This window comes from Podarcis melisellensis (assembly GCF_964234715.1).
Source record: "Podarcis melisellensis genome assembly, chromosome: 2".
Taxonomy (NCBI): Eukaryota; Metazoa; Chordata; class Lepidosauria; order Squamata; family Lacertidae; genus Podarcis; species Podarcis melisellensis.
The window spans coordinates 121,603,708-121,629,040 of record NC_138529.1 but is presented as its reverse complement, the minus strand read 5'-3'; the positions used below and the strand labels follow the sequence as shown (position 1 = coordinate 121,629,040).

Here is a 25,333-nt window from a genome sequence, read left to right as displayed (position 1 = left end):
TGCGGGAGGCAGTGGAAGACAGGAGTGCCTGGCGTGCTCTGGTCTAGGGGGTCACGAAGAGTCGGACATAACTAAACGACTAAACAACAACAACAGTTGCCATTTTGGGGTACGATGGCTCTAAAGTCTTATTTTTCAAATGATGGACAGATTGTGATTGATTCTCAGTTAAACACCTGGCTAGTTCAAAGGACAACCTTGTGCTAGGTTTAAGAACTTCTGAGAACTTAAAGAAGAAATGCCCTGTGATCCAGGGACAGTAGACATAGATATTGGCCTATTCTGACTTCTTTTTCTTAATGGTGACACAGACCACTCATAATGAAAGAAGATTCTTCACAACATGTGTGAGAGGGCAGTAGAGACAAGCGACGACAATTCACTATCACATTGTTCAATTCTGATGCTGCTCATTGGATCAGTGATTTTGTTTAAATGAGCTACCAATACTGTAGGGTCTCATTGCATGCTGAAAGGACATACTCCTCAATTTTTCCTGCTCAGTGTTTTCCTATTTTTATTTTTTTGGTTTCGGGAAAGGAGATGAGCTCAGACTCATCGTACCAGAGTCTCTCGTTTGTCAAATAAGTAAAGCATAAATGTTATTGATGCAATAATGTTACTGTAAAAATCTTCAAAAAAGTTCATCTTGTGCAGAAGCAAAGACAACACAAACCTGGGAGCCTCTGTAGATTTTGCGTAGTTATTTTAAGGTGGGGGGGACTTCCGGAGGCGGCGCGAACGGTAATGGCTGCCCGCTCCTAACAGGGAGAGGGTAGCTCCGTTGAAACGGGTCGCCCGCTGCGGCGAAGCGGGGACCCATCCAGGAAAACCACAGGCAGCAGAAGCCTGTGGTCCTGAGACCCGGCGGGCGCCAAAAGCAGCCCCTAAAACGACGAAGGGACCCCATAAGGGGCTCCGGACCGCGGAGGGGGTAGCGGCGCTGTGGGTCGTTTCGCGATCAACGGAGTGAAGCCGCGTAGCTGTTGCCGGTGAGCGCTGACCTTTCTTCTTGAAATCGCTAAACTTGGAAAGCAACAACCCGTGAGTAATTTGGACCCTACAATTTCAAAGCTTCTAAAACTGTGAATTTGGCTGAAAGCGGAGTGACGATAAACAGGAAGTCCGTCTTCCGCTGACACTGAACTTGAAAGTAAAGAGCAGGAGGAGTGGAGACAAAGAGCAACGTTTTAACTAATTGATCTGGCACTTATTTAAACTGTTCTACTGGGTGGATTAAGGACTTTAAGTGGCTGTTTTTTGGATTTATATGGAGACAAGGATACCTATCTTCTATTGAGCTATTGGATTACAAATTAAAGTAAGCAACCCAGGTGCTGGAGCTGCCTGAGCAATTGAGCAGTCAGTCTGCAAACTTGGATACTTTGAATCTGAACTTTGAAACACTCTGAGTTTGAACTTGTTACTTTGAAATACTTGCTGTCTAAGCACTATTGGGAACTTTGTTTGTTTTAAGTATCAACTTTGCCAAAATTCAGCTTTGTGGAGATCTTTGGACACTGAATTAGATTTATAAATTTGAATTGGACTTGACTTCCCCCCTAAAGGCATTTTAAGCTCCCCCTAGAGGACTTTGGATCTAAAGCAGTGACATTGTTTTACTTTCCATTTCCCGGCCTCCTGTTTGACTGTTATTATCTGGGCCGTTGCTTTCTCATGGGAACAACTCAGTTTGACCTTGGTCTTTAGATAATTTTGGAATGAGTGGAACAAGAAAAAGGGGAAGAACCAGACAAACAACCCTGACTTTATCTGCAGCCTCACAGCGTAGATCATCTGTGCCTGCTTTGCCTTCCACTTTGCCTCCTGAGTTAGAAGCGGCTTCCCTGGCACGCTCAGGGGAGGGAGAAACTGAGGAATTACAACTGGAAGATATGGCCTCAGGAGCAAGTGGCTCTATTTTGGAGAAAATTTTTGAAAAATTGGAGGCTTTGGACAGAAAGGTTGACCAGCTAAAATTGACCAAAATACAGAAAGTTTGAATAGATTAACTGGACAAGTAGCTCAGAATGTTCAATCCATTGGAGAATTGAAGGAGGCTGTAGGTGAGAACCGGAAATTGGCTGAGGATACTAGCCAAAGACTGGGACAGCTTGAAAAGGAAGTAAGACCACTCAGTAAACAAGTAGGAGAACATCAGATTTATTTCTCTATGACAGAACTTCGGAACAGGGAGGCCAACTTAAGGATACGGTCAATACCAGAAGTGGAAGAAGGCAACTTAACTGAGTTCTTAACTAAAGAATTTTCCAAGTTCTGGAATCTAGAAGAAAAAGACTTCAAAATAGTATCTGCTTTCAGGCTTGGAAGACTTATAAGGAAAGAGAAGCCCAGAGACTGCCTGATAATACTGAGATCAAAGGAGGAAAGGGATAAAATTTTGGGCCTGCACTACGGAAAGTCACTGGATATTTTGGACAGAAGAATTGAAATTTACAAGGATATCCCTAAACAACTGTTGGATCTTAGATCTGACTATTTGGAACTAGTAAAATTGCTAAGGAGCAACTCAATTATCTTCAGGTGGGAGTTCCCCCAAGGATTATCATTTACTTTCAGAGGGAGGAAGATCAAAATTAGAACACCGGAGGACAGAGATAAGTTTCTGGCGGCACACGGAGAAGATCTTCACAAAGGACTTGGATTACCTCCAGGGCCTGAACCATCAGGGGGACCCGCACCCTCGGATCCTCAAGAACTGGAGAATAAGGTACCTCCACAGCAAAAATAACCAGATCTATTCAGGATGTCTCTGCAACTTTTGAGTTGGAACATAAATGGCTGCAACATTCCACAAAAAAGGAGAAAAATCTTTCACATATTAAAAAAGGAACAATTGGATATTATCTGCTTACAAGAAACACACGTGATTAGGCTCCACAGAAAAGTGTTAATAAATAAAAGACTTGGTCAGGAATTTATATCTTCGGACACAGTAAAAAAGAGAGGAGTGGTGATTTACGCAAAAGAGAGCCTTTCACCTAAATTTCTGTTTAAAGATGAACATGGAAGAATTTTGGCAATAGAAATACAATACCAAGGAGAAAAAATTTTGATATTAGGAATTTATGCTCCAAATGAAGGGAAATCGGAATTTTACAAGAAATTGCATGAGACCATGCTGGATTATCTGGACTATAACAACATCATTATGATGGGAGATATGAATGGAGTTGTATCAACTAACATGGATAAGTCACAGAATCAAAATGTTACCAAAGATGGGAGACTACCAAAGACCTTTTTTGAAATGACAGACAATATGGATTGGATTGATATCTGGAGAGTGAGAAACCCCTTGGGAAGGGAAGGAACGTTTTTCTCTGAAGCCCAACTGACTTGGACAAGAATCGACCAAATATGGATAACTAGAGGTCTGGCACCTAAGATCAGAAAGGTGGAAATCTGCCCAAAGACATGCTCCGACCATAACGCACTGAGAATGGATATGACATTGATCCCAACCGGCTCCTTCAGATGGAAGATGAATGATGGCCTGTTTAGAGATCAGGAGATTATCAAGAAGGCCCAAAAAGCTTTAAAGGACTATTTTGAGATCAACATGAACACTACGGTGGAAAAAAGAACTATCTGGGATGCAAGCAAGGCCGTGATGAGGGGGTTCTTGATACAACAGAACACTGTAAAGAAAAGGAAACAAAATGAAAGGAAGGATAAAATTTTGGAAAAAATTAAAGAGTTAGAGAAGAAGTTAAGATCCAATCCGAAGTCTCAGCCGATTCTGAGAGAAATTAAACTTTATCAAGCACAATATTCTAAACTGATAAACCAGGAAATAGAATGGAAGATTAAACTAATGAAACAAAAAACTTTTGAATCGGCCAATAAATGTGGAAAACTGCTAGCTTGGCAGTTGAAGAGGAGACAAAAGTTAAATACAGTGACAAATTTAGAGATTGAAGGAAGAAGTATTCAGAACCCCGGAGAGATCAGAAAGTGTTTCCAGAGATACTTCAAAAAATTATACACTCAAGGGCCACAAGATGAAACTGAGATTAAACAATTTTTGGAGATAAATGGACTAGCAAAGCTGTCAGAAGAAAACAGAACAATCTTAAACGGCAAAATAACACGACAAGAGATTGAGCAGGCCATCCAGAACATGAAACAGGGCAAATCGCCAGGACCAGACGGGTTGACCTCCCAGTATTATAAGACACTGAAAGATTATTTGATACAACCTTTGATGGAGGTCAGCAACGAAATTATGGAGGGGAAGAAGGCGCCGGAATCGTGGAAGGAAGCTTTCATCACGTTGATACCAAAATCGGAAACTGAAAAGACACAACTTAAGAACTACCGTCCCATCTCCCTTTTAAATGTGGATTACAAAATATTTGCAAATGTTTTGGCAAGTAGATTTAAGAGGGTTTTAAACAAAGTAATTCACAAGGACCAGGCAGGCTTTCTCCCAGGCAGACACATGTCTGCTAACACAAGGAACATTATCGATATATTGGAACTTTTACAAACAGACATAAACACTAAAGCAGTTTTAATTTTTATAGATGCGGAGAAGGCCTTTGACAACATATCCTGGAAGTTTATGAAGGGGAACTTAAAAGAAATGGGAGTGGGCCGGGGGTTTGAGAATGGGATTGACGCAATATATTCAGAACAAAAGGCCAAATTGATAGTTAACAATGTGGTTACAGAAGAGTTTAAAATCGAAAAAGGAACACGACAAGGCTGTCCGATTTCCCCGTTATTATTTATTTCGGTCCTGGAAGTGCTCTTGAATATGATTAGAGGGGACCGGCTGGTGGAAGGGATTCAGGTCGGAGCGAAACAATATAAACTGAAAGCGTTTGCAGATGACCTAGTTTTGACATTACAGGAGCCAGAATCTAGTACGAAAAGAGTATTACAGCTGATTCAAGACTTTGGTCGGGTGGCGGGATTCAAACTAAATAAACAAAAAAACTAAGGTGTTGGGGAAAAACTTAGACAGATATTGAGTCGGAACGGTTTCAGAGGGAGACAGAATTAACTGTGGTCAAGAAAGTGAAATACCTAGGGGTAAACATAACAGCAAAAAATCTGAGTTTATTTAAAGATAATTATGAAAAATGTTGGTCAGAAATTAAGAGAGACTTGGATAGTTGGTCAAAACTAAAACTTTCACTGTTAGGCCGAATAGCTGCCATCAAGATGAATGTATTGCCAAAAATGTTGTTCTTGTTTCAAACATTGCAGATTGTTGACAAAACGGAGTGCTTCCGGAAGTGGCAGAAAGACATTTCTAAATTTGTCTGGCAGGGCAAAAAGCCCAGAATTAAGTTTAAGATATTAACGGATGTGAAAGAAAGAGGGGGCTTTGCCCTGCCGGACTTAAAGTTGTATTATGAAGCCGCAGCTTTCTGCTGGCTAAAAGATTGGCTACTTCTGGAAGACACAGATCTATTGGATTTGGAAGGTTTCAACAATGCATTTGGATGGCATGCATACTTATGGTATGATAAGGTTAAGATTAATAAGGCCTTCAAGAACCATATTGTCAGAAAAGCAGTGTTTAGTGTCTGGACAAAATACAAAGACTTATTGGAGAATAAAACTCCGAGGTGGCTGTCACCCTTGGAGGCTAAGGCCCGAAAAAGACCCAATATGGAGGCCAATTGGCCAAAGTATTGGGAAATAGTAGAAAGAGACGGAGACAATTGGAAATTGCAGAGTTTAGAGAAAATGAAAGATAAAGTGCGAGACTGGTTACACTATGCTCAGATTAAAGAAGTGTTTAAGAATGATAAAAAACTAGGATTCCAGGTGGAGAAATCGAAGCTAGAAACAGAAGTGTTAGAACCTAAGACTAAAGTATTGTCAAAAATGTATAATTTGCTGCTGAAATGGAATACACAAGACGAATTGGTTAAATCGGCAATGATAAAGTGGGCACAGGACATTGGGCATAATATTATGTTTGAAGACTGGGAAAGGTTGTGGACCACCGGCTTGAACTTCACTGCATGTAGTGCTTTGAAGGAAAATGTAATGAAAATGATATATAGATGGTACATGACCCCAGTTAAGTTGGCTAGAATATACCATTCATCTGATAATAAATGTTGGAAATGTAAGGAAAATGAAGGAACATTCTTTCACCTCTGGTGGACTTGCCCTAAGGTGAAGGCCTTCTGGGAAACGATATATAATGAGCTGAAAAAGGTATTTAAGTATACCTTTACTAAGAAACCAGAGGCCTTCCTTCTGGGTATTGTCGGCCAGAATGTGCTAAAGAAGGACAGAACATTTTTTATGTATGCAACAACGGCAGCAAGGATATTGATCGCTAAGAACTGGAAGACTCAAGATTTACCCACACTGGAAGAATGGCAGATGCAGCTGATGGACTATATGCAACTAGCAGAGATGACTGGCAGAATCCGAGACCTGGGAGAGGAGAGGGTTGAAGAAGACTGGAAGAAATTTAAGATTTATCTACAAAAGTATTGTAATTTGGCTGAATGTTAACAAAGATGTCAGAGTAGAAACAACTGTCTACCATCAAATTATATTTTATATTTGAGATTAACCAAATCTATTGGATATAAGATTACAAACAAAATGATAATTTGCTTGGAAAAGTTTTCTTTTTAATGAAGTAAGTGGAAGCAGAAGGCGTGAGGGAGTCCATAGAAGAATGAAAAGATGTTATAAAAATTGATATTGTTTGTTTAATATGTACCTGTATGAAAAAAACTTTAATAAAAAATTATATATATATAAAAAATATTTTAAGGTGGGGGAGCCTCTGAATTCTGCACCAGCTGAAGTTACTGAACCCTCTTCAGAGGCAGCCCTACATATAGCACATTGCAGCAATCTAATCTTGAGGTTACCAGAGCAATTATTACTTATTAAATTTGTTAATCACACTTCATCTAAACACCACAGAGCAATTATAATGGTGTATAATTCTCCATCAGTCCCCTGGGCCATAATGGGTAGGGAATGTGCCTCCTCATCCCATAGTCAGGACACAGGACTATCCTTGTAGGAATTCTCTGCCCAAGCCTCTCTCACTGTCCTCCTTTGGGGTGGGGGGCCATGGACTCCTCACCCTCCACCCCAAGGGAGAACCCCACCTGTGCTCCAACAGGGAAGATCTGCAACACGGGAAAAGGGGGATATTAAAGGTCCAGAGGCCTGATTGTGGGAAGAAGGGAAAGAGAGAGGAGGTGGAAGCAGGGATGTTTCCACGGGAATAGATTCAAAAGGTGAGTATAAAGAAGAAGCCAGCCTTCAAATCGGGGTCATTGTACCTGGCTCCCTTTCCGACTCAGAACCTGAGAGACACTCCCTTCTGGAACATCCCCAGGCCATCTTCTGGAATATAAACCAGGTATCTTTCTGGACATCATCCAGACCTCCTTTTACTGTGGGAACCTTGGATTCACATAGTTGCTGGAGTACAGATGTCAATCATAATCCCCGAAAAATCGTCTAAAGACCCCTTGGTATCCACGTCCACCTTGAACTCCCAAGTCACACTGAGCCCCAAGAAACCACCTCTGCTGAGGTTTCTCTGAAAATACTAATTATCTGCATTTTGATCCCGCAGGGGAGTTTAACCCCCTGCCTCCCAGGTCCTTATCGGACACTCTTTCTTCTCAGGCTGGTCTCATTCAGGGGCTTCACAAGAGGCTCCAATTGCTTTGACTAGAAGCCTCCTCAAGCAATCTTAGAATGATTGTTATTCTTCTTCTGTTTATCTATACCCCACTTTTTTATCCTGACACGGGCTCCTTCAACCGCCCCTCTGCTCTCCTCTCCCAGTGGACCAATGGTCTGGCTTGGAAGAATGCAGATCAAGGGGTCTGGAGCTCCCAGTAGCTTCCCTGGGACAAAATGGGGAGGGAGGGGGTTCAGCTTGCAGGAATCCTTCTCTAGGTCAATGGAGAAGCCAAGGCAGCCCCTGCAGAAACCCCCCTGCCCCCCCAGGTGGAGGCATCCCAGAAAAAGGCCCCATGCCTCTTTCTTTCTCCACCCCCTGCCATTTATCCACATGGCGTCTCACCCCCAGGGAGGCTTCCATTCAACCCTCAGCCCCCCAACATCCTCTGCCCCCCCTTCTCCCCAGAGTCTCCCCTACACCCTCTGGCCCTTCTTGGCACGGCTCGCCCTGCTTGGGGGTGGGGGCTTTTGGGGGCACCCCCTTGGTGGGAAAATGTGTCTGGTGGAGGGGGGGCCTCAAAGGAGACGGCGCAAGGGAAACACTGCAGGTGGGGGGGGGGTCCACGCTTTGCAGCTGCATTGCATGGATGCGAGTCTCTCCATGTGGGTCCCAGGAGAAGAGCTTTATGGGGGGGCTCTGTGCCCCCTTCTTTCCGACCCCATCGCCCCTCCCCGCACTCGTCCCAAGGCAGGAGCTTTTGGGGGAGCAAGAAGGCGTCTCTCTATCCTTTTCCTCCCCCCTTCCCCCACCGGCATCTTTACCTCTCTCTCTTCTGACCCTTCGCCTCCCTTCGTAACTATTCCGATTTCCTTTCTTGCAATGCAAAGCGGAGTTGGGGGGTCCGTGGTCGACTGGCGCCCCTCTTTACCTTTCTGAAACCTCTCGCTTCTCCAGGGGCTCCTTCTGCCCCCCCTCCATTTCCTGCAAACCTCCGACCCACAGAGTGACCCCTTCCTGGGAGAAGCCCCTTTCACTTTTCGCATGGCAGCCGGACGTCTCGGCGCTGCCTTCGGCTTCCTCCCCTTTGGGCTCCCTTGCGAAGTTGCCCAACTCCACGCCCACCCCATTGACGGGGGAGGGGGTTTCTGCAGGAGGAGGAGGAGGAGGAGCACGGCCGGATCAAGACCCATTGGTCCCTGAGAGAGAACCCAAACAGACTCCAAACTCTGCAGACAGCATTTTCCAGCTGCTGCCTGGACCACCGAGCAGGGAGGGGAGAGATGCTCTTGGGCTGAAATTCTCCTTGCAGGATTCCCAAAATGGGCATCTGGTTTCCCACTGGGACTCCGGGAGAGCAGGATTCGGGGCGAGATGGGACCCTTGGTCTGATCCAACTATAGGGCGTTCTTATGTTCTGTGTGCGCGCGTTCACACGTGTGTGTGTGCTTGTGTGTATGCACCTTCAGGGAGATTCCCTGGCTCTTCTCTGCAACGAAGATGAACCAGGTGTGCCCCCACCTCCCTTCATTTGGGGGTGTGTGTGTGGAGAATCTCTCCTTACCTGTCCAGCAGTTTCCTGGTCTGCTCTCTCTCCCTCCGCCCCCACATCCCACCGACATGGCTGACTTCCGGGTCATGTGGCCAGCATGACTAAGCCACTTCTGGCAAACCAGAGCAGCACACGGAAACGGTGTTTACCTTCCCGCCAGAGCGGTACCTATTTATCTACTTGCACTTTGACGTGCTTTCAAACTGCTAGGTTGGCAGGAGCAGGGACCGAGCAATGGGAGCTCACCCCGTCAAGGGGATTCGAACCGCCGACCTTCTGATCGGCAAGTCCTAGGCTCTGTGGTTTAACCCACAGCGCCACCCGCATCCCTTTGCCACCGAAGTTGTACCCCCCACCAAAAACAAAAGTTTGCTGCACCCCAAGGCGCTTTGCACTTATCCCGGTTCCTGGGGCTGGAGGTGCGAGGGGGAGGGGCAGTCTTTCTTGTTAAGCCACGCCCCCTTTCTAGGGGAAGGTGCTGGGCGATGGGGGGGGGGGCGAGCACCCAGCCTCCCTTTCTCTCTTTCCCTCTGGGAAATTGCATTAACTGGCTTTAATCCTGAAGGCAACAAGTCGTATAACAAGATCGCGCCCCCCACCCAGCCAGAAGGAAACAGACCTCTCTTTTTGCAAGGCTTGCATGTTGGCAATGCTTCTACCTCTAAAAAAAATAAAGGAAAATGAAACGCTAGCCTGTGCTACTTTTTTAAAAAAATGCCTATGGATGCACCATACAATCAAAAGCAACCAAGTTGGATAGGAGGAAGCACATCACTTGGCCCCCTTCCAGTTGGGTTTCAGGCCCCACCCTGAGACTGAAACTGCCCTGCTCTAGCTGGTCCAAGATCTCCCGTGGTTCCTGGCGGATGTGTGTTCAGACCCCTGGGCTCTCACTTGTGGGGTGCCTCAGGGCTCTGTCCTCTCCCCCGTGCTTTTTAACATGTATATAAAACTGCTGAGAGAGACCATCAGGGGGTTTGGGCTGGGTGTTCATCAGTACGAGGATGATACCCAGCTCTACCTCTCTTTCAAATCAGAAGCAGTGAAGGTCCTGCGTGAGAGTCTGGAGGAGGTTGGAGGATGGATGGCAGCTAATGGATGGAGGTTGAATCCTGACAAGACAGAAGGACTGTTTTTGAGGGACGGGGCAGGCGGGTGTGGAGGGCTCACTGGCCCTGAATGGGGTAATTGTACCCCTGAAAGACCAAGTGCGCAGCCTGGGAGTCATTTTGGACTCGCAGGTGTCCATGGAGGCGCAGGTCAATTCTGTGTCCAGGGCAGCTATTTACCAGCTCCGTTTGGTATGCAGGCTGAGACCCTGCCCACCCACAGAGTGTCTTGCCAGAGTCGTGCATACTCTGTTTATCTCCCGCTTGGATGACTGCAATGCGCTCTACGTGGGGCTGCCTTAGAAGGTGGCTTGGAAACTGAGAGCTTCCGGAGGCGGCGCAAAACGGCAATGGCGGTCCTCTTTACTCAGTGAAGAGGGGCTCCGCGAAAAAGGGTCCTCCGCTACGGCGAAGCGGAGACCCATCCAGATAAACCGCAGGCAGAGCGAGCCTGTGGCCGTGGGACTCGGCGGGTGCCAGAAGCCCCCCCAGAAGCGAGGAAGGGACCTCGTAAGAGGCTCCGGATCGTGAACGGGGGAGCGGCGCTGTGAGTTCATCGCTCTTTTCGCGGAAGTGAAGCCGCGCTGCTGTTGCTGATGAGCGCCGACCTTTCTTCTTGAAAAACATCGAGATTGGCTGCGATCTACCCGTGAGTAAGGGGTACCAAAGTACTGATTAAGGATTAACTTAAATTTGTCTATTTCGGCTGAAAACGGGAGGCGAGTAACAGGAAGTCCGCCTTCCGGTCCTGCTAATCGGAGCAAAGCAAAGAACCCGATGCGGGCTGAAGCGTTAAAGAGATTTTGAAAGAAGTAAGAAGGGGCATTAATAGACTGTGTGTTTCTAGAAATTGAAAAAGAGTGAAGAAATAAATGTTTTGGCTCAGTGTGCTAGAGAATCTTCCTCCTATTGTGAAGAGATGTGGAATTGAAGGGGATAACCGAGTTATTGGACTGCCAGTGTTGCAAATGAGTACTGTCAGGCTGCTGAAACTTTTCTTTTAACATAAACTGTTGCATTGATGGATACACTATCGCTTTAATACTGTCATCGAAACCTCTCCGTTACCTTGTGGCACTAATTTGAAACAGAACTTTCTGAAATCCTCCTTTCTGAACTTGGGGATTTCAGTTGAAATAGGAGCTTTGATGGTGGAAAAGAAACTTTCTTTCCTTTGAAAACCCCCCCTAGTGGATTTGCGGAGGCATAGTGGTCTGGGAACTGTATCTTATTGGGATTCTTTGTGGTTTAATTGTTTATACTCTGGACTTGCCTTTCTCATGGATTGAAAGACTATTTGACCTTGAACAGCAGCTGTGGAATGAGTGGCCCAGCGAAAACAAGAGCAGCTAAAGCTAAGGAAGCTTTAGCTGAGGAAGCTAAAGAAAAGAAAAAAGACAAGAGAGCTGGGCAGCTTGTCCAAACAACCTTGATTCATCATCGTAGATCCTCGGTGCCAACTGTGTTGACGGCGCAGGAGGAGGAAGTTGAAACGCCTGCTACAGAAGAAATGGCAGCTGGAGGAACTGATCCAGTCTTGAAACAAATCTTGGAACAATTGGCACTTTTGAATAAGAAGGTGGACGATCAGTCATCTAAAATTGATAGAGCTACATCTACTATCAGCAAGCTAACAGATCAGGTTTCGCAGCACACTCAGGCTATTGAGAAACTGCAAGGAGCTACGGCGGAGAACTACAAATTAGCTGCGGAAGCCAATCAAAAAGCTGAGCAAGCGTGCAAGAAGGTGGAAGAGATCAAAGGGGAAGTAAGACCTCTGAAAAGACAGGTAGGAGAACAGCAAGCCTACCTGTCAATGGTGGAACTGAAAAGTAAGGAATGTAATCTTAGGCTGAGGGCTGTCCCAGAGTTGGAACAGGGCAACCTAGAGAAATTCTTGACGGAGCTGTTTTCTAAATTTTGGGGGGTTGAAGAAGATAAAGATTTCAAGATTGTGACGGCCTTCAGACTGGGAAGATCGGTTAAGAAAGATAAGTCCAGAGACTGTTTGGTTTGTTTGAGAACAAGAGAGGAAAGAGACAAGATATTAGGCCAACACTTTAAAAAATCCCTGGAAGTCGAAGGCAAAAGGGCAGAAATTTATAGAGATATTCCTAAATATTTGTTGGACCTTAGAGCCACATACACAGACTTGGCCAAATTGTTAAGATACAACGCAATTCCTTATAGGTGGGAATTTCCTTAAGGTCTGTCATTCACCTATAAAGGAAAGAAGGTAAGAATTAAAACACCAGAAGACCACCAGAAGTTCCTACACGACAACGAGGAGGACCTCCAAAAGAGAGTCGTAGATTCTTGGCCTCCACCACCGGGATTACCACCAGGATCCATACCATCTGGAGGCGGCCCGGCACCACAGCTTCCGGAAAAGGACGACAAACTAGATACCCAACTGTGATACCCAAGAAGTAAACCGGGATGTCTCTACAGCTTCTTAGTTGGAATATAAATGGCGGGAATTCTCCAGAAAAACGCAGAAAAGTATTTCATATTTTGAAAAAAGAACAATTGGACATTATTTGCCTGCAAGAAACACATGTGACAAGACTCCATAGAAAAGTGCTAATCAACAAAAGGTTAGGCCAAGAATTTATTTCATCGGATAAAGTTAAGAAAAGAGGAGTGGTGATTTATGCAAAGGAGAACTTGTCCCCAAAATTTGTATTTAAAGACGAACAGGGCAGAATTTTGGCAATTGAAATCCAGACACAAGGTGAAAAGTTTTTAATTCTAGGAATCTACGCCCCAAATGATGGAAAATCGGAATTTTTTAAGAAGCTGCATGAGATTATGCTGGACTATTTGGACTATAACAACATTATCATGTTGGGAGATATGAACGGTGTCGCCTCAGTGAATATGGATAAGTCACAAAGTGCTAATATTACGAAAGATGGCAGGCTTCCAAAAACCTTTTTTGAAATGACTGACAATTTGGATTTGATCGACATATGGAGGATCAAGAACCCTCTAGGGAAAGAAGGAACTTTCTTTTCTGAGGCCCATATGACATGGACGCGAATCGACCAAATATGGATAACTAGAGGGCTGGCGCCTAAGACCAGAAAAGTGGAAATCTGCCCAAAGACCTGCTCCGACCACAACGCCTTGAGAATGGAATTGAGACTAAATACAACCGGATCGTTCAGATGGAGAATGAATGACGCCTTGTTAAGAGATCAGGAGATTGTTAAGAAGGCCCAAAAAGTTTTAAAGGACTATTTCGAAATAAACTTAAAGACAAATGTGGAAAAAAGAATAATTTGGGACGCAAGCAAAGCAGTGATAAGAGGGTTTCTAATACAACAGAACACGATTAAAAAAAGACTCTGGAATGAAAAGAAGGAGAAGATCTTGGAGAAAATAAGAGAAGGAGAGAGAAAACTGAGATCCAGGCCTAAATCAAAGGAAGTATTGAGAGAAGTGAAGTTTTTCCAGGCACAATACTCGAAACTGATAAATCAAGAGGTGGAATGGAAAATTAAACAAATGAAACAAAGATCCTTCGAATCTGCAAACAAATGTGGAAAATTGTTAGCCTGGCAGTTGAAAAAGAGACAAAAACTTAATACAGTTACAAATCTAGAGATTGAAGGGAGAATGGTTCAGAAACCCGATGAAATTAGAAGGTCCTTTCAGAGATATTTCAAAGAACTTTACTCTCAAAGGCCACAAAAAAGTTTAGAGGTGGACCAATTTGTTATAACTAATGGATTACAAAAAATACCCCAGGAAATGAGAGCAACCCTGAACTGTAATATTACAACCCAAGAAATTGAATGCGCCATTCAGAACCTCCAACTGGGCAAATCTCCGGGACCTGATGGGCTTACTTCCAAATATTATAAGGTACTGAAGGACTCATTGACACAACCATTGCTGGAAGTTTGTAACCAGATTATAGAGGGGAGGAAGGCACCGGAAACGTGGAAAGAAGCTTTCATCACGTTGATTCCAAAACTAGAATCTGAAAAAACTCAACTTAAAAACTACCGTCCTATCTCACTCCTAAACGTGGATTACAAAATTTTTGCAGACATTTTGGCAAGTAGGTTTAAGAAAGTTTTAAATGAAGTGATTCATAAGGACCAAGCAGGCTTTCTCCCTGGTAGGCATTTATTTGACAACACAAGAAACATCATTGACATTTTGGAGTTTTTACAGATTAATTCAAACACAAGAGCGGTGTTGATTTTTATTGATGCGGAGAAGGCCTTTGACAACATTTCTTGGCTGTTTATGAAGAAAAATTTGGAAAGGATGGGAGTAGGGCGGGGGTTTGAAAATGGAATAGAAGCAATTTATTCAGAACAAAAAGCTAAATTGATAGTAAACAACGTGGTGACAGAGGAGTTTAAAATTGAAAAAGGGACACGACAGGGGTGCCCTCTATCTCCTCTGTTGTTTATTTCAGTCCTGGAGGTGCTACTGAACATGATTAGAAATGACCGGTTGACACAGGGAATTGTGGTCGGAGAGAAACAATATAAACTGAAAGCTTTTGCAGACGACTTGGTATTGACATTACAGGAGCCAGTCTCTAGTACTAAAAGAGCGTTAGAATTAATTTCTGATTTTGGTCGGGTGGCGGGATTCAAGCTGAATAAACAAAAAACTAAAGTTTTAGCAAAAAACTTGACAACTACTGAAATAGAGGAGTTCAGAAAAGAAACAGAACTAAATGTGGTTAAAAAAGTAAAGTACCTAGGGGTGCACTTGACCTCCAAAAATTTGAATTTATTTAAGGATAACTATGAGAAATGTTGGTCAGAGATAAAAAGAGATCTGGAAACATGGTCAAGATTAAAACTTTCCTTGCTGGGCAGAATAGCTGCTATAAAGATGAATGTATTGCCGAAAATGCTATTTTTGTTTCAGTCCCTCCAGATCGTGGATAAGGTGGAATGTTTTGGAAAATGGCAGAGGGATTTATCTAAATTTGTCTGGCAGGGCAAAAAGCCCCGAATAAAGTTTAAAATACTAACAGATGCGAAAGAAAGAGGGGGGTTTGCCCTGCCGGACTTGAGGTTATATTATGAAGCTGCAGCCCTCTGCTGGTTGAAGGATTGGATTCTATTGGAGAACACCGACGTCCTTGACCTGGAGGGATTTGATAATGCTTTTGGGTGGCATGCATATTTGTGGTATGACAAGGTTAAAGTTCATAAATTGTTCAAAAACCATATTGTCAGAAGGGCAATTTTCATGGTCTGGTCAAAATATAAAGACTTATTGGAGAGTAAAACTCCGAGGTGGCTCTCACCGATGGAGGCCAAAGCACGTAAAAGACTCAATATGGAGGCCCACTGGCCTAAATATTGGGAAATAATTGAAAAAATTGGAGATAAATGGAGGTTACAGAGTATGGAAAAGTTAAAAAACAAGGTGCGAGATTGGTTGCATTATGCTCAAATTCAGGAAGTTTTTAAAGCAGACAAAAAAGTGGGTTTCCAGGAGGAAAAATCGAAACTAGAAACAGAGTTGCTTGAGCCAAAATCTAAGCTAATTTCGAGAATGTATAACTTGCTGCTTAAATGGAACACACAGGATGAGATTGTCAAATCCTCTATGATAAAGTGGGCACAGGATTTGGGGCATAACATTATGTTTGAAGACTGGGAAAGGTTATGGAACACCGGAATGAAATTCACGGCATGTACTGCCTTGAAGGAAAACATTATGAAAATGATATACCGGTGGTACATGACCCCAGTCAAGCTTGCAAAGATATATCACCTGTCAGATAATAAATGTTGGAAATGTAAGGAAGAGGAAGGGACATTTTTACACCTCTGGTGGACCTGCCCGAAAGTGAAGGCCTTCTGGGAAATGATACATAATGAATTAAAAAAGGTGCTGAGATTCACCTTACCTAAGAAACCGGAGGCCTTCCTTCTGGGCATGGTAGACCAGAGGATGGTCAAGAAAGATAGAACTTTCTTTATGTACGCTACTACAGCAGCGAGGATTCTGTTGGCAAAGCACTGGAAGACACAAAATCTACCCACATTGGAAGAATGGCAGACGCAGCTGATGGACTATATGGAACTGGCTGAAATGACTGGCAGAATTCGAGACTCGGGAGAAGAAGAAATGGAGGAAGTTTGGGAAAAATTTAAGGACTATTTGAAAAAGCATTATAAGTTGTATGAATGTTAAAAAATGCTCCTCTCTAGGAAGGTATAGCTTCAGTATCGGCAAATTTCTGAATTGATAAATAAGACACTATAAGACAGAAGTAAGGTAACGAAATATTTTTATTGTGTGGAAATTAAAAATTAATGCAATTGTATTGAAATGTTTACATTAGATAACACGATAAAATGGAAGATATATTGTTATGTATAAAACAAGTTAACAAATTGCTGAGGTTTTGGTTACACAGGGAATGCGGTGCCCGGGAGATGGGGGGAGTCCATTGGATTTATGGAAGTATGTATTTGAAAGTGGAAATTTGTTTATTAAAAACCCAATAAAATATTTATAAAAAAAAAAAAAAAAGAAGGTGGCTTGGAAACTACAACTAATTCAGAATGTGGCAGCTGGACTGGTAACTGGGAGTGGCCGCCAGGACCATATAACACTGGTCCTGAAAGACCTGCATTGGCTCCCGGTACGTTTCTGAGCGCAATTCAGAGTGTTGGTGCACACCCTAATTGGCCTTGGCCCTGTATACCGGATGGAGCAAATCCACCCCCATTGTTCAGCCCCAACACTGAGATCCAGCTCCGAGGGTCTTCTGCTGGTTCCCTCACTCCAAGAAGAAAGTTACAGGGAAGCAGGCAGAGGGCCTTCTTGGTGGTGGCGCCCGCCCTGTGAAACGCTCTCCCATGAGATGTATTGAGATGCCATGCAGATAAAGAACCACAGTACATAACTTTTAGAAGACTCCAGAGTGTCTGGGGCAACCCAATCGATGATGATGATGATGATTGCTTGTCACAAAAGCAGTAGCCCTGGGGTAGCCACATGACGCTTATAAGTGAAAATGGACCAACCAGGGAATTCACTGGTACCTGCAGCATCTTTTCTTTCCAAATGTGTACCATTCTTCCAGTGGAGTTGTGTTTGGGCCACAGATGGAGAGGTAAGGGTTAAGTTTCCCTTCACACTTCATCACCTCTCTGTGCCCTATTGGTTGGAAGGAAGTTTCTTGTTTCCTGTAATAGTAGGTATGTCTTACTTCATGGATTTGTAGGAACTTCCCCTGTGGTTCTCCCCTCTGGGTGCTATGTTGGGGAGAATCAGGCATGAGCTTCCACTGATGTATTTACACCCTCTCGTGTCACCTGCCACTTGCCCACACTGCCCTGTTCCAACCGTCCCACCTCATGCTAGATGCACACCTAAGAGCTGAGACTTTCTTCCTTATTCCACTAAAAGGTAAAGGTAAAGGGACCCCTGACCGTTAGGTCCAGTCGCAGACGACTCTGGGGTTGCGGCACTCTTCTCGCTTTATTGGCCGAGGGAGCCGGCGTACAGCTTCCGGGTCATGTGGCCAGCATGACTAAGCTGCTTCTGGCGAACCAGAGCAGCGCATGGAAACGCCGTTTACCTTCCCGCTGGAGTGGTACTGTCAGGGGCTCAGGAGCAGAGGCACAGGAGAGGGAGGAAATGGAGAGCGAGGGGGAGGAATCCAAGGGGAGCGTAAGCGGGGACAGTGGCCCGAAGGATTCCATGAGCCTATCCAGCGAATCGGAAGATTCACAGAAGGGAGCGCCGATGGCCAGGGCAAGGGGGGTGCCAAGGGGGAAACCCCAGAAGGAAGGGGCCAGCGGGGACTCCCAGAGCAGCAGTTGGAAATCAGGACCAGCTTCCCCACCAGAGCGCAGTGGGGGGGAGGAGTCCCAGGCATCGGGACCAGTGTTCTCACCACCAGAGAGAGGAGATGAGTCAGGATTGACCACGCCTCCATCGGAGAGCGGGGAAACGGTCAAGAGGAAAGTTACCGGCTGGGCGCGCGCGCCAAGTTCAAATGTACAGGCGAGCGGCACAGCAGGTAGCCCGGATAGGGAACCAGGTCCTAAAGCCCGCCGGAAGGAGGGGCAAGAATCAGGGGGATCAGCGTCAGAAGAGTCCAGAAAGGAGGAAACCCCAGGGGGCAGACGGACCCAGAGGAGGAAAGAACAACGGAAGAGGTGGAGTAAAGCTAGAGCCTTAAACTGGTGTCTAGGGGGCGGAGACTTAGATGGAGCTTCGCCGGTCTAGGTTCTAAGACGTAGAGTTGCGCGCTGCGGTTTGGAAATGGAAACTAATCTTCAATAAAGACTTTTGTACGTTATTACTGACTAGCGTTGGTCCTCTGTGAGCTGGGACCTAGAGGCAACTCTGACAGGTACCTATTTATCTACTTGCAATTCCTTCTTTCGAAATGCTAGGTTGGCTGGAGCTGGGACTGAGCAACGGGAACTCACCCTATTGCAGGATTGGAACCACCGACCTTCTGATCTAAACATCCCCTTTTTATTCCTGCTGCCACCAGGTATGTTTTACCTGAACTATCTGCCCTTCAAAGAATCAGGAGTCATTGCAGCACCATTAATGTATAAACTATTTGTTGCTTTATTATTATTATTAACAAGTTTCATTTATACCCCGCCCTCCCCGGGCAGAACCGAGTTCAGGGTGGCTAACACCAGTAAAATTAGTCAAAACATAATAGGAAAAAAACCCATACCAATTTAAAATGCAGCCTCATATTAAAAGTAGCCGACAGATCAAAACCATAAGGGGAGGGAAACACAATGGTCAGACTGAGTCCAAACCAAAGGCCAGGTGGAACAGCTGTCTTGCAGGTCCTGCGGATAGATGTCAAATCCCGCAGGGCCCTAGTATCTTGTGACAGAGCGTTGCACCACGTTGGGGCCAGTACTGAAAAGGCCCTGGCCCTAGTTGAGACCAATCTAACCACCTTGCGCCATGGGACCTCCAAAATGTTGTCATTTAAGGTCCTCCACCAAGTGTACAAGGAGAGGCGGTCCTGTAGGTACGTGGGTCCTGGGCCGCAATTAAAACAATGCATGTCATGCTGCCATTCCTATAATATTTTTTTAAAAAAGATTTTTATCAAAGTTTCCAACATTTTATAAAAACAAAACTAAACAATACAATAATAAAAACAAACAAAAAATAAAAACACATATAATTTCAGTCCCTTATTTTCTTATAACTTACTTCCCCCTTTCTGTATTCCAATTTCTAATTTATTAATTCAGCAAATCCTTTCCCTTATTTTTCAATTAATTTTAAGTCTCTCTTTTCTTTTACTTATCCATTACAGCTGGAAACCACTTAACTTCTAAACCAACGTCATTCTAACATCCATTAATTTTACAATATTTCTTAAGATAGTCCTTGAATTTCTTCCAATCTTCTTCCGCTGTCTCTCTCCCCTGGTCTCGGATTCTGCCAGTCATCTCTGCCAGTCCCATATAGTCTATCACCTTCATCTGCCATTCTTCCAAGGTGGGTAGATCTTGTGTCTTCCAATACTTTGCGATGAGTATTCTTGCTGCTGTTGTAGCATACATAAAAAAGTTCTATCCTTCTTTGGCACCAATTGGCCGACAATGCCCAAGAGAAAGGCCTCTGGTTTCTTCAGAAAGGTATATTTAAATACCTTTTTCAGTTCATTATATATCATTTCCCAGAATGCCTTGATCTTTGGGCACGTCCACCAAAGGTGAAAGAAAGTACCTTCAGTCTCTTTACATTTCCAACATTTGTTGTCAGGCAAGTGATAAATTTTTGCAAGCTTGACTGGGGTCATGTACCACCTATAAATCATTTTCATAATATTCTCTCTTAAGGCATTACATGCCGTAAATTTCATCCTGGTGATCCAGAACTTTTCCCAGTCAGCAAACATAATGTTATGACCAATATCTTGTGCCCACTTAATCATTGCTGATTTCACCATTTCATCCTGTGTATTCCATTTCAACAGCAAGTTATACATTTTTGACAAATTTTTAGTATTGGATTCTAACAGTTCTGTTTCCAATTTTGATTTTTCCACCTGGAAGCCAATTTTCCTGTCCATCTTATAAACCTCCATTATTTGATAATAATGAAGCCAGTCTCGCACCTTATCTTTTAGTTTCTCAAAACTCTGCAATTTCAGTTTGTCCCCTTCTTGTTCCAAAATTTCCCAATATTTTGGCCATTTGGACTCCATATTGAGCCTTTTCACAGCCTTTGCCTCCATTGGCGACAACCACCTTGGGGTTTTATTTTCCAGCAAGTCTTTGTATCTGATCCAGACATCATATAGTGCTTTCCTGGCAATATGATTTTTAAAGGCTTTATGAGCTTTAACCTTGTCATACCACAAATATGCATGCCACCCAAAAGTATTGTTAAAACCTTCTAAGTCCAAAATGTCTGTGTTCTCAAGAAGCAGCCAGTCTTTCAACCAGCAGAATGCTGCTGATTCATAATAAAGTTTGAAGTCTGGCAGGGCAAATCCACCCCTTTCCTTTGCGTCAATTAATATCTTAAATTTTATTCTGGGCTTCTTGCCCTGCCAGACAAATCTGGAAGTATCTTTCTGCCACTTCTTGAAACAGTCCATCTTGTCCACAATTTGCAATGTTTGAAACAAAAACAACATTCTAGGCAATACATTCATCTTTATAACTGCAATTCGACCCAACAAGGAAAGCTTCAAATTTGACCAAATTTCTAAATCTTTTTTCACTTCCGTCCAACATTTTTCATAATTATCTTTAAATGATTTCCCATTTTTAGCTGTCATGTTAATCCCCAGATATTTCACTTTCTTAACCACAGTCAAACCTGTCTTGTTCTGAAACCTCTCTCTTTCAATTGATGTTAAATTTTTCTCTAAAACCTTAGTTTTTAACTTATTCAATTTAAATCCTGCCACTTGACCAAACTCTTGAATTAGTTCTAAGACCCTTTTAGTACTAGATTCAGGCTCTTGTAATGTAAGTACCAGATCATCTGCAAATGCTCTCAATTTGTACTGTTTAGCTCCAACCTGTACCCCTTTAACCAGCTGATCCCTTCTAATCATGTTAAGCAAAACCTCCAGGACTGATATAAAAAGTAATGGAGAGATTGGGCACCCCTGACGTGTCCCTTTTTCAATGGTATGTGGGTCCTGGGCCTCAATTAAAACAATGCATGTCATGCTGCCATTCCTATAATTCTAGTTTAACCAACTCATTTCCAAGTTTGAAGTGGTCGTAATCCAAAATGTTCATCAACGAGGCTGTTTGTAACCCGAGGTACGGTGTACAAAGCCATTTATACATTACTAACTATTGTGATACGCTACCTTGATTACTTTACTACATGAAAGTACAACTTTACATTAAAACACCAGATCACCACATACATGGGATGCATTTAAATTTGATTTCCACCTATAGGAGCCTGTTCATTTGAAGGAAGAAATGAACCAGTGAGAGAGCCAGTGTGGTGTAGTGGTTAAGAGCGGTGGTTCGTAATCTGCTGAACCGGGTTCGCGTCTCCGCTCCTCCACATGCAGCTGCTGGGTGACCTTGGGCCAGTCACACTTCTCTGAAGTCTCTCAGCCTCACTCACCTCACACAGTGTTTGTTGTGGGGGAGGAAGGGAAAGGAGAATGTTAGCCGCTTTGAGACTCCTTAGGGTAGTGATAAAGCGGGATATCAAATCCAAACTCCTCCTCCTCCTCTTCTTCTTGTTGAGGAAAAATCTTTCTACACTCCATACATCTAAATGGTTCCTTCCATATAAGTCCGTAAACATTTTGTAAGTACTCCAGTAAACAGAAGCAGTTTCTGCACTCCTGGAATTTAAATGTTTCTTCCTTTGGGTCCATTGATGTTTTGTAAGGTGTCCACTCTGACAGAAGCTCTTTCCACACTCCATACATTTAAATGGTTTCCCACCTGTGTGAGTTTGTTAATGTACTCTTAGCTTCCTTTAGACTGAAGTTCTTTCCACACTTCATACATTTACTGTATATGGTTTCTCCCCTGTGTGAGTCCTTTGATGGTTTCTTAGCGTTCCGCTGTGACAGAAGCTCTTTCCACACTCCATACATTTAGATCATTTTCCTCCTGTGTGAGTCTGTTGATGTACTCTTAGAGTTCCCTTTTGACTGAAGCTCTTTCCACACTCCATACATTTAAATGGTTTCTCCCCTGTGTGCGTTCGATGATGTAAAGTCAGATGTTCCCCTGAACAAAAGCTTTTTCCACATTCCAAACATTTACAAGCTCTGACCTGTGTGAGTTTGATGATGTTTATGAATTGCTGAACTCTGACTGAAGCTTTTTCCACACTCCATACATTTAAATGGTTTCTCCCCTGTGTGAATCCGTAGATGTTTTTTAAGGTCTCCATTATGTGTGAAGCTCTTTCCACACTCCATACATTTAAATGGTTTCTCTCCTGTGTGTGTTCTATGATGTAAAGACAGAAGATTATGTGAACGAAAGCACTTTCCACATTCCATACATTCATATGGTTTCTCCCCGGTATGAGTCCATTGATGGTTTCTAAGCACTCCTCTAGTGTTGAAGCTCTTTCCACACTCCATACATTTAAATAGTTTCTCCCCTGTGTGAGTCCATAGATGTTTTCTAAGGTTTCTATTATGTGTGAAGCTCTTTCCACACTCCTTACATTTAAATAGTTTCTCCCCTGTGTGAGTCCATAGATGTTTTCTAAGGTTTCCATTATGTGTGAAGCTCTTTCCACAGACCATACATTTAAATGGTTTCTCCCCTGTGTGAATTCGATGATGTAAGGTCAGATGTTCATCTGAACGAAAGCTCTTTCCACACTCCATACATTTAAATTGTTTCTCCCGTGTGTGAGTCCGTTGATGGTTGCTAAGGTTTCCATTTAATGCGAAGCTCTTTCCACATTCGATACATTTAAATGGTTTCTCCCCTGTGTGAGTCCGTTGATGGTTGCTAAGGTGTCCATGTAATGCATAGCTCTTTCCACATTCGATACATTTAAATGGTTTCTCCCCTGTGTGAGTCCGTTGATGGCTTCTAAGGCTTACCTTATATGTGAAGCTCTTTCCACACTCTACACAATTAAATTGTTTTTCTGCTGCGTGACTCCTTCGATGTACCATAAGTTGTCTACTCATACTGAATATTAACCCACACTGCATACATTTGTAGGGTTTTTTACCCATGTGAGTTTGATGATGTCTATTAAGTGATGAACTCTGACTGAAGCTTTTTCCACACTCCATACATTTAAATGGTTTCTCCCCTGTGTGACTCCGTAGATGTTTTCTAAGGTTTCCATTATGTGTGAAGCTCTTTCCGCAGTCCATACATTTAAATGGTTTCTCCCCTGAGTGAGTTCTACGATGTAAAGTCAGATGATCACTTGAACGAAAGCTCTTTCCACATTCCATACATTCATATGGTTTCTTCCCTGTGTGAGTCTGTAGATGTTGTCTAAGGTTTCTATTATGTGTGAAGTCCTTTCCACACTCCATACATTTAAATGGTTTCTCCCTTGTGTGAGTCTGTTGATGTACTCTTAGAGTTCCCTTTCGAGTGAAGCTCTTTCCACACTCCATACATTTAAATGGTTTCTCCCCTGTGTGTGTTCGATGATGTAAAGTAAGATGTACACCTGAGCGAAAGCTTTTTCCACATTCCAAACATTTATAAGGTCTCTCACTCGTGTGAGTTTGATGATGTCTATTAAGTGATGAACTCTGACTGAAGCTTTTTCCACACTCCATACATTTAAATGGTTTCTCCCCTGTGTGACTCCGTAGATGTTTTCTGAAGTTTCCATTACGTGTGAAGCTCTTTCCACAGTACATACATTTAAATGGTTTCTCCTCTGTGTGAGTCCGTAGATGCTTGCTTAGCGTTATGCTATGACAGAAGCTCTTTCCACACTCTATACATTTAAATGGTTTCTCCCCTGTGTGAGTCCGTTGATGGTTGCTTAGCGTTATGCTATGATAGAAACTCTTCCCACACTCTATACATTTAAATGGTTTTTCTGTATCGTGAATCCTTTGATGTACAATAAGTTGTCTACTCATACTGAATCTCCATCCACACTGCATACATTTGTAGGGTTTCTCACTCATGTGAGTTAGATGATGTAAAGTAAGAGATGAAGTTTGTATGACGCTCTTTCCACACTCCATACCTTTGAACGGTTTCCCCACTCTGTGAGTTTATTAACTGTGCACATGGACTGAAGCACATTCCACATTCACCACATTTGAATGGTCTCTTCGTATTTCCAAATGAAATTACAGATGACATACTGTCTTCTCCATAACCTGCTTGGAAATGAGAGGAGAGGAAAACCCCTGTTAGTATTTCAAGGAAGAGAACAAAGACTGTAACACACATCAAATGCAATTAGATCCTTCTCTTATTTCAACCTATTGTACATTCCTCCCTGTCTTCTTTATGTCCCAAATTTTAAGCAAATGAGGTGAAACAATGCCAAATAATAGGAAGAAGAAGAAGAAGAAGAAGAAGAAGAAGAAGAAGAAGAAGAGGAGGAGGAGGAGGAGGAGGAGGAGGAGGAGGAGTTTGGATTTGATATCCCGCCTTTCACTCCCTTCAAGGAGTCTCAAAGTGGCTAACATTCTCCTTTCCCTTCTTCCCCCACAACAAACAGTCTGTGAGGTGAGTGGGGCTGAGAGACTTCAAAGAAGTGTGACTGGCCCAAGGTCACCAAGCAGCTGCATGTGGAGGAGCGGAGACGCGAACCCAGTTCCCCAGATAATGAGACTACCGCTCTTAACCACTACACCACACTGGCTCACCACGCATCATCAACCTTCCATAATACTAAATTATCATTAATAAAGTAGTTTGATCTAAGAATACAGTTGTGGGATTGGCTTTTTAAATAAGGACCTGCTTGACAGGAAAGGGAGCTGTTCTCCTTCCACGAGCGTGCCCTCCATTTCTCAGAATCAGAGTTGCTAATGACATTTTTCATTCTCCATCTAATATAATTCCACCCGTGGGGCACATCTTA

At 43.4% G+C, this 25,333-nt stretch overlaps 2 protein-coding genes across 6 annotated transcripts in view; one reads left to right on the top strand and one right to left on the bottom strand.

Moving 5' to 3' along the window:
* The window catches only part of LOC309364552 (uncharacterized protein), a 419,096-nt gene that overhangs the window by 248,400 nt on the left and 145,363 nt on the right, over window positions 1-25,333 (top strand). The window lies entirely within an intron of this gene.
* LOC309364657 (uncharacterized protein) overlaps window positions 21,645-25,333 on the bottom strand; it is a 38,418-nt gene continuing 34,729 nt past the window's right edge. For 2 of the 5 annotated variants that reach the window (XM_081902376.1, XM_081902375.1), the window contains exons 3-4: window positions 23,999-24,623; window positions 21,645-23,662 (exon numbers count right to left, since the gene is read on the bottom strand). In XM_081902376.1, the coding sequence (XP_081758502.1) occupies window positions 22,557-23,662; window positions 23,999-24,482 (1,590 nt within the window). In that variant the 5' untranslated portion in view covers window positions 24,483-24,623 and the 3' untranslated portion in view covers window positions 21,645-22,556. The remainder of the gene's footprint in view (window positions 23,663-23,998; window positions 24,624-25,333) is intronic. The other 3 variants (XM_081902369.1, XM_081902377.1, XM_081902374.1) reach the window with 3 other exon arrangements.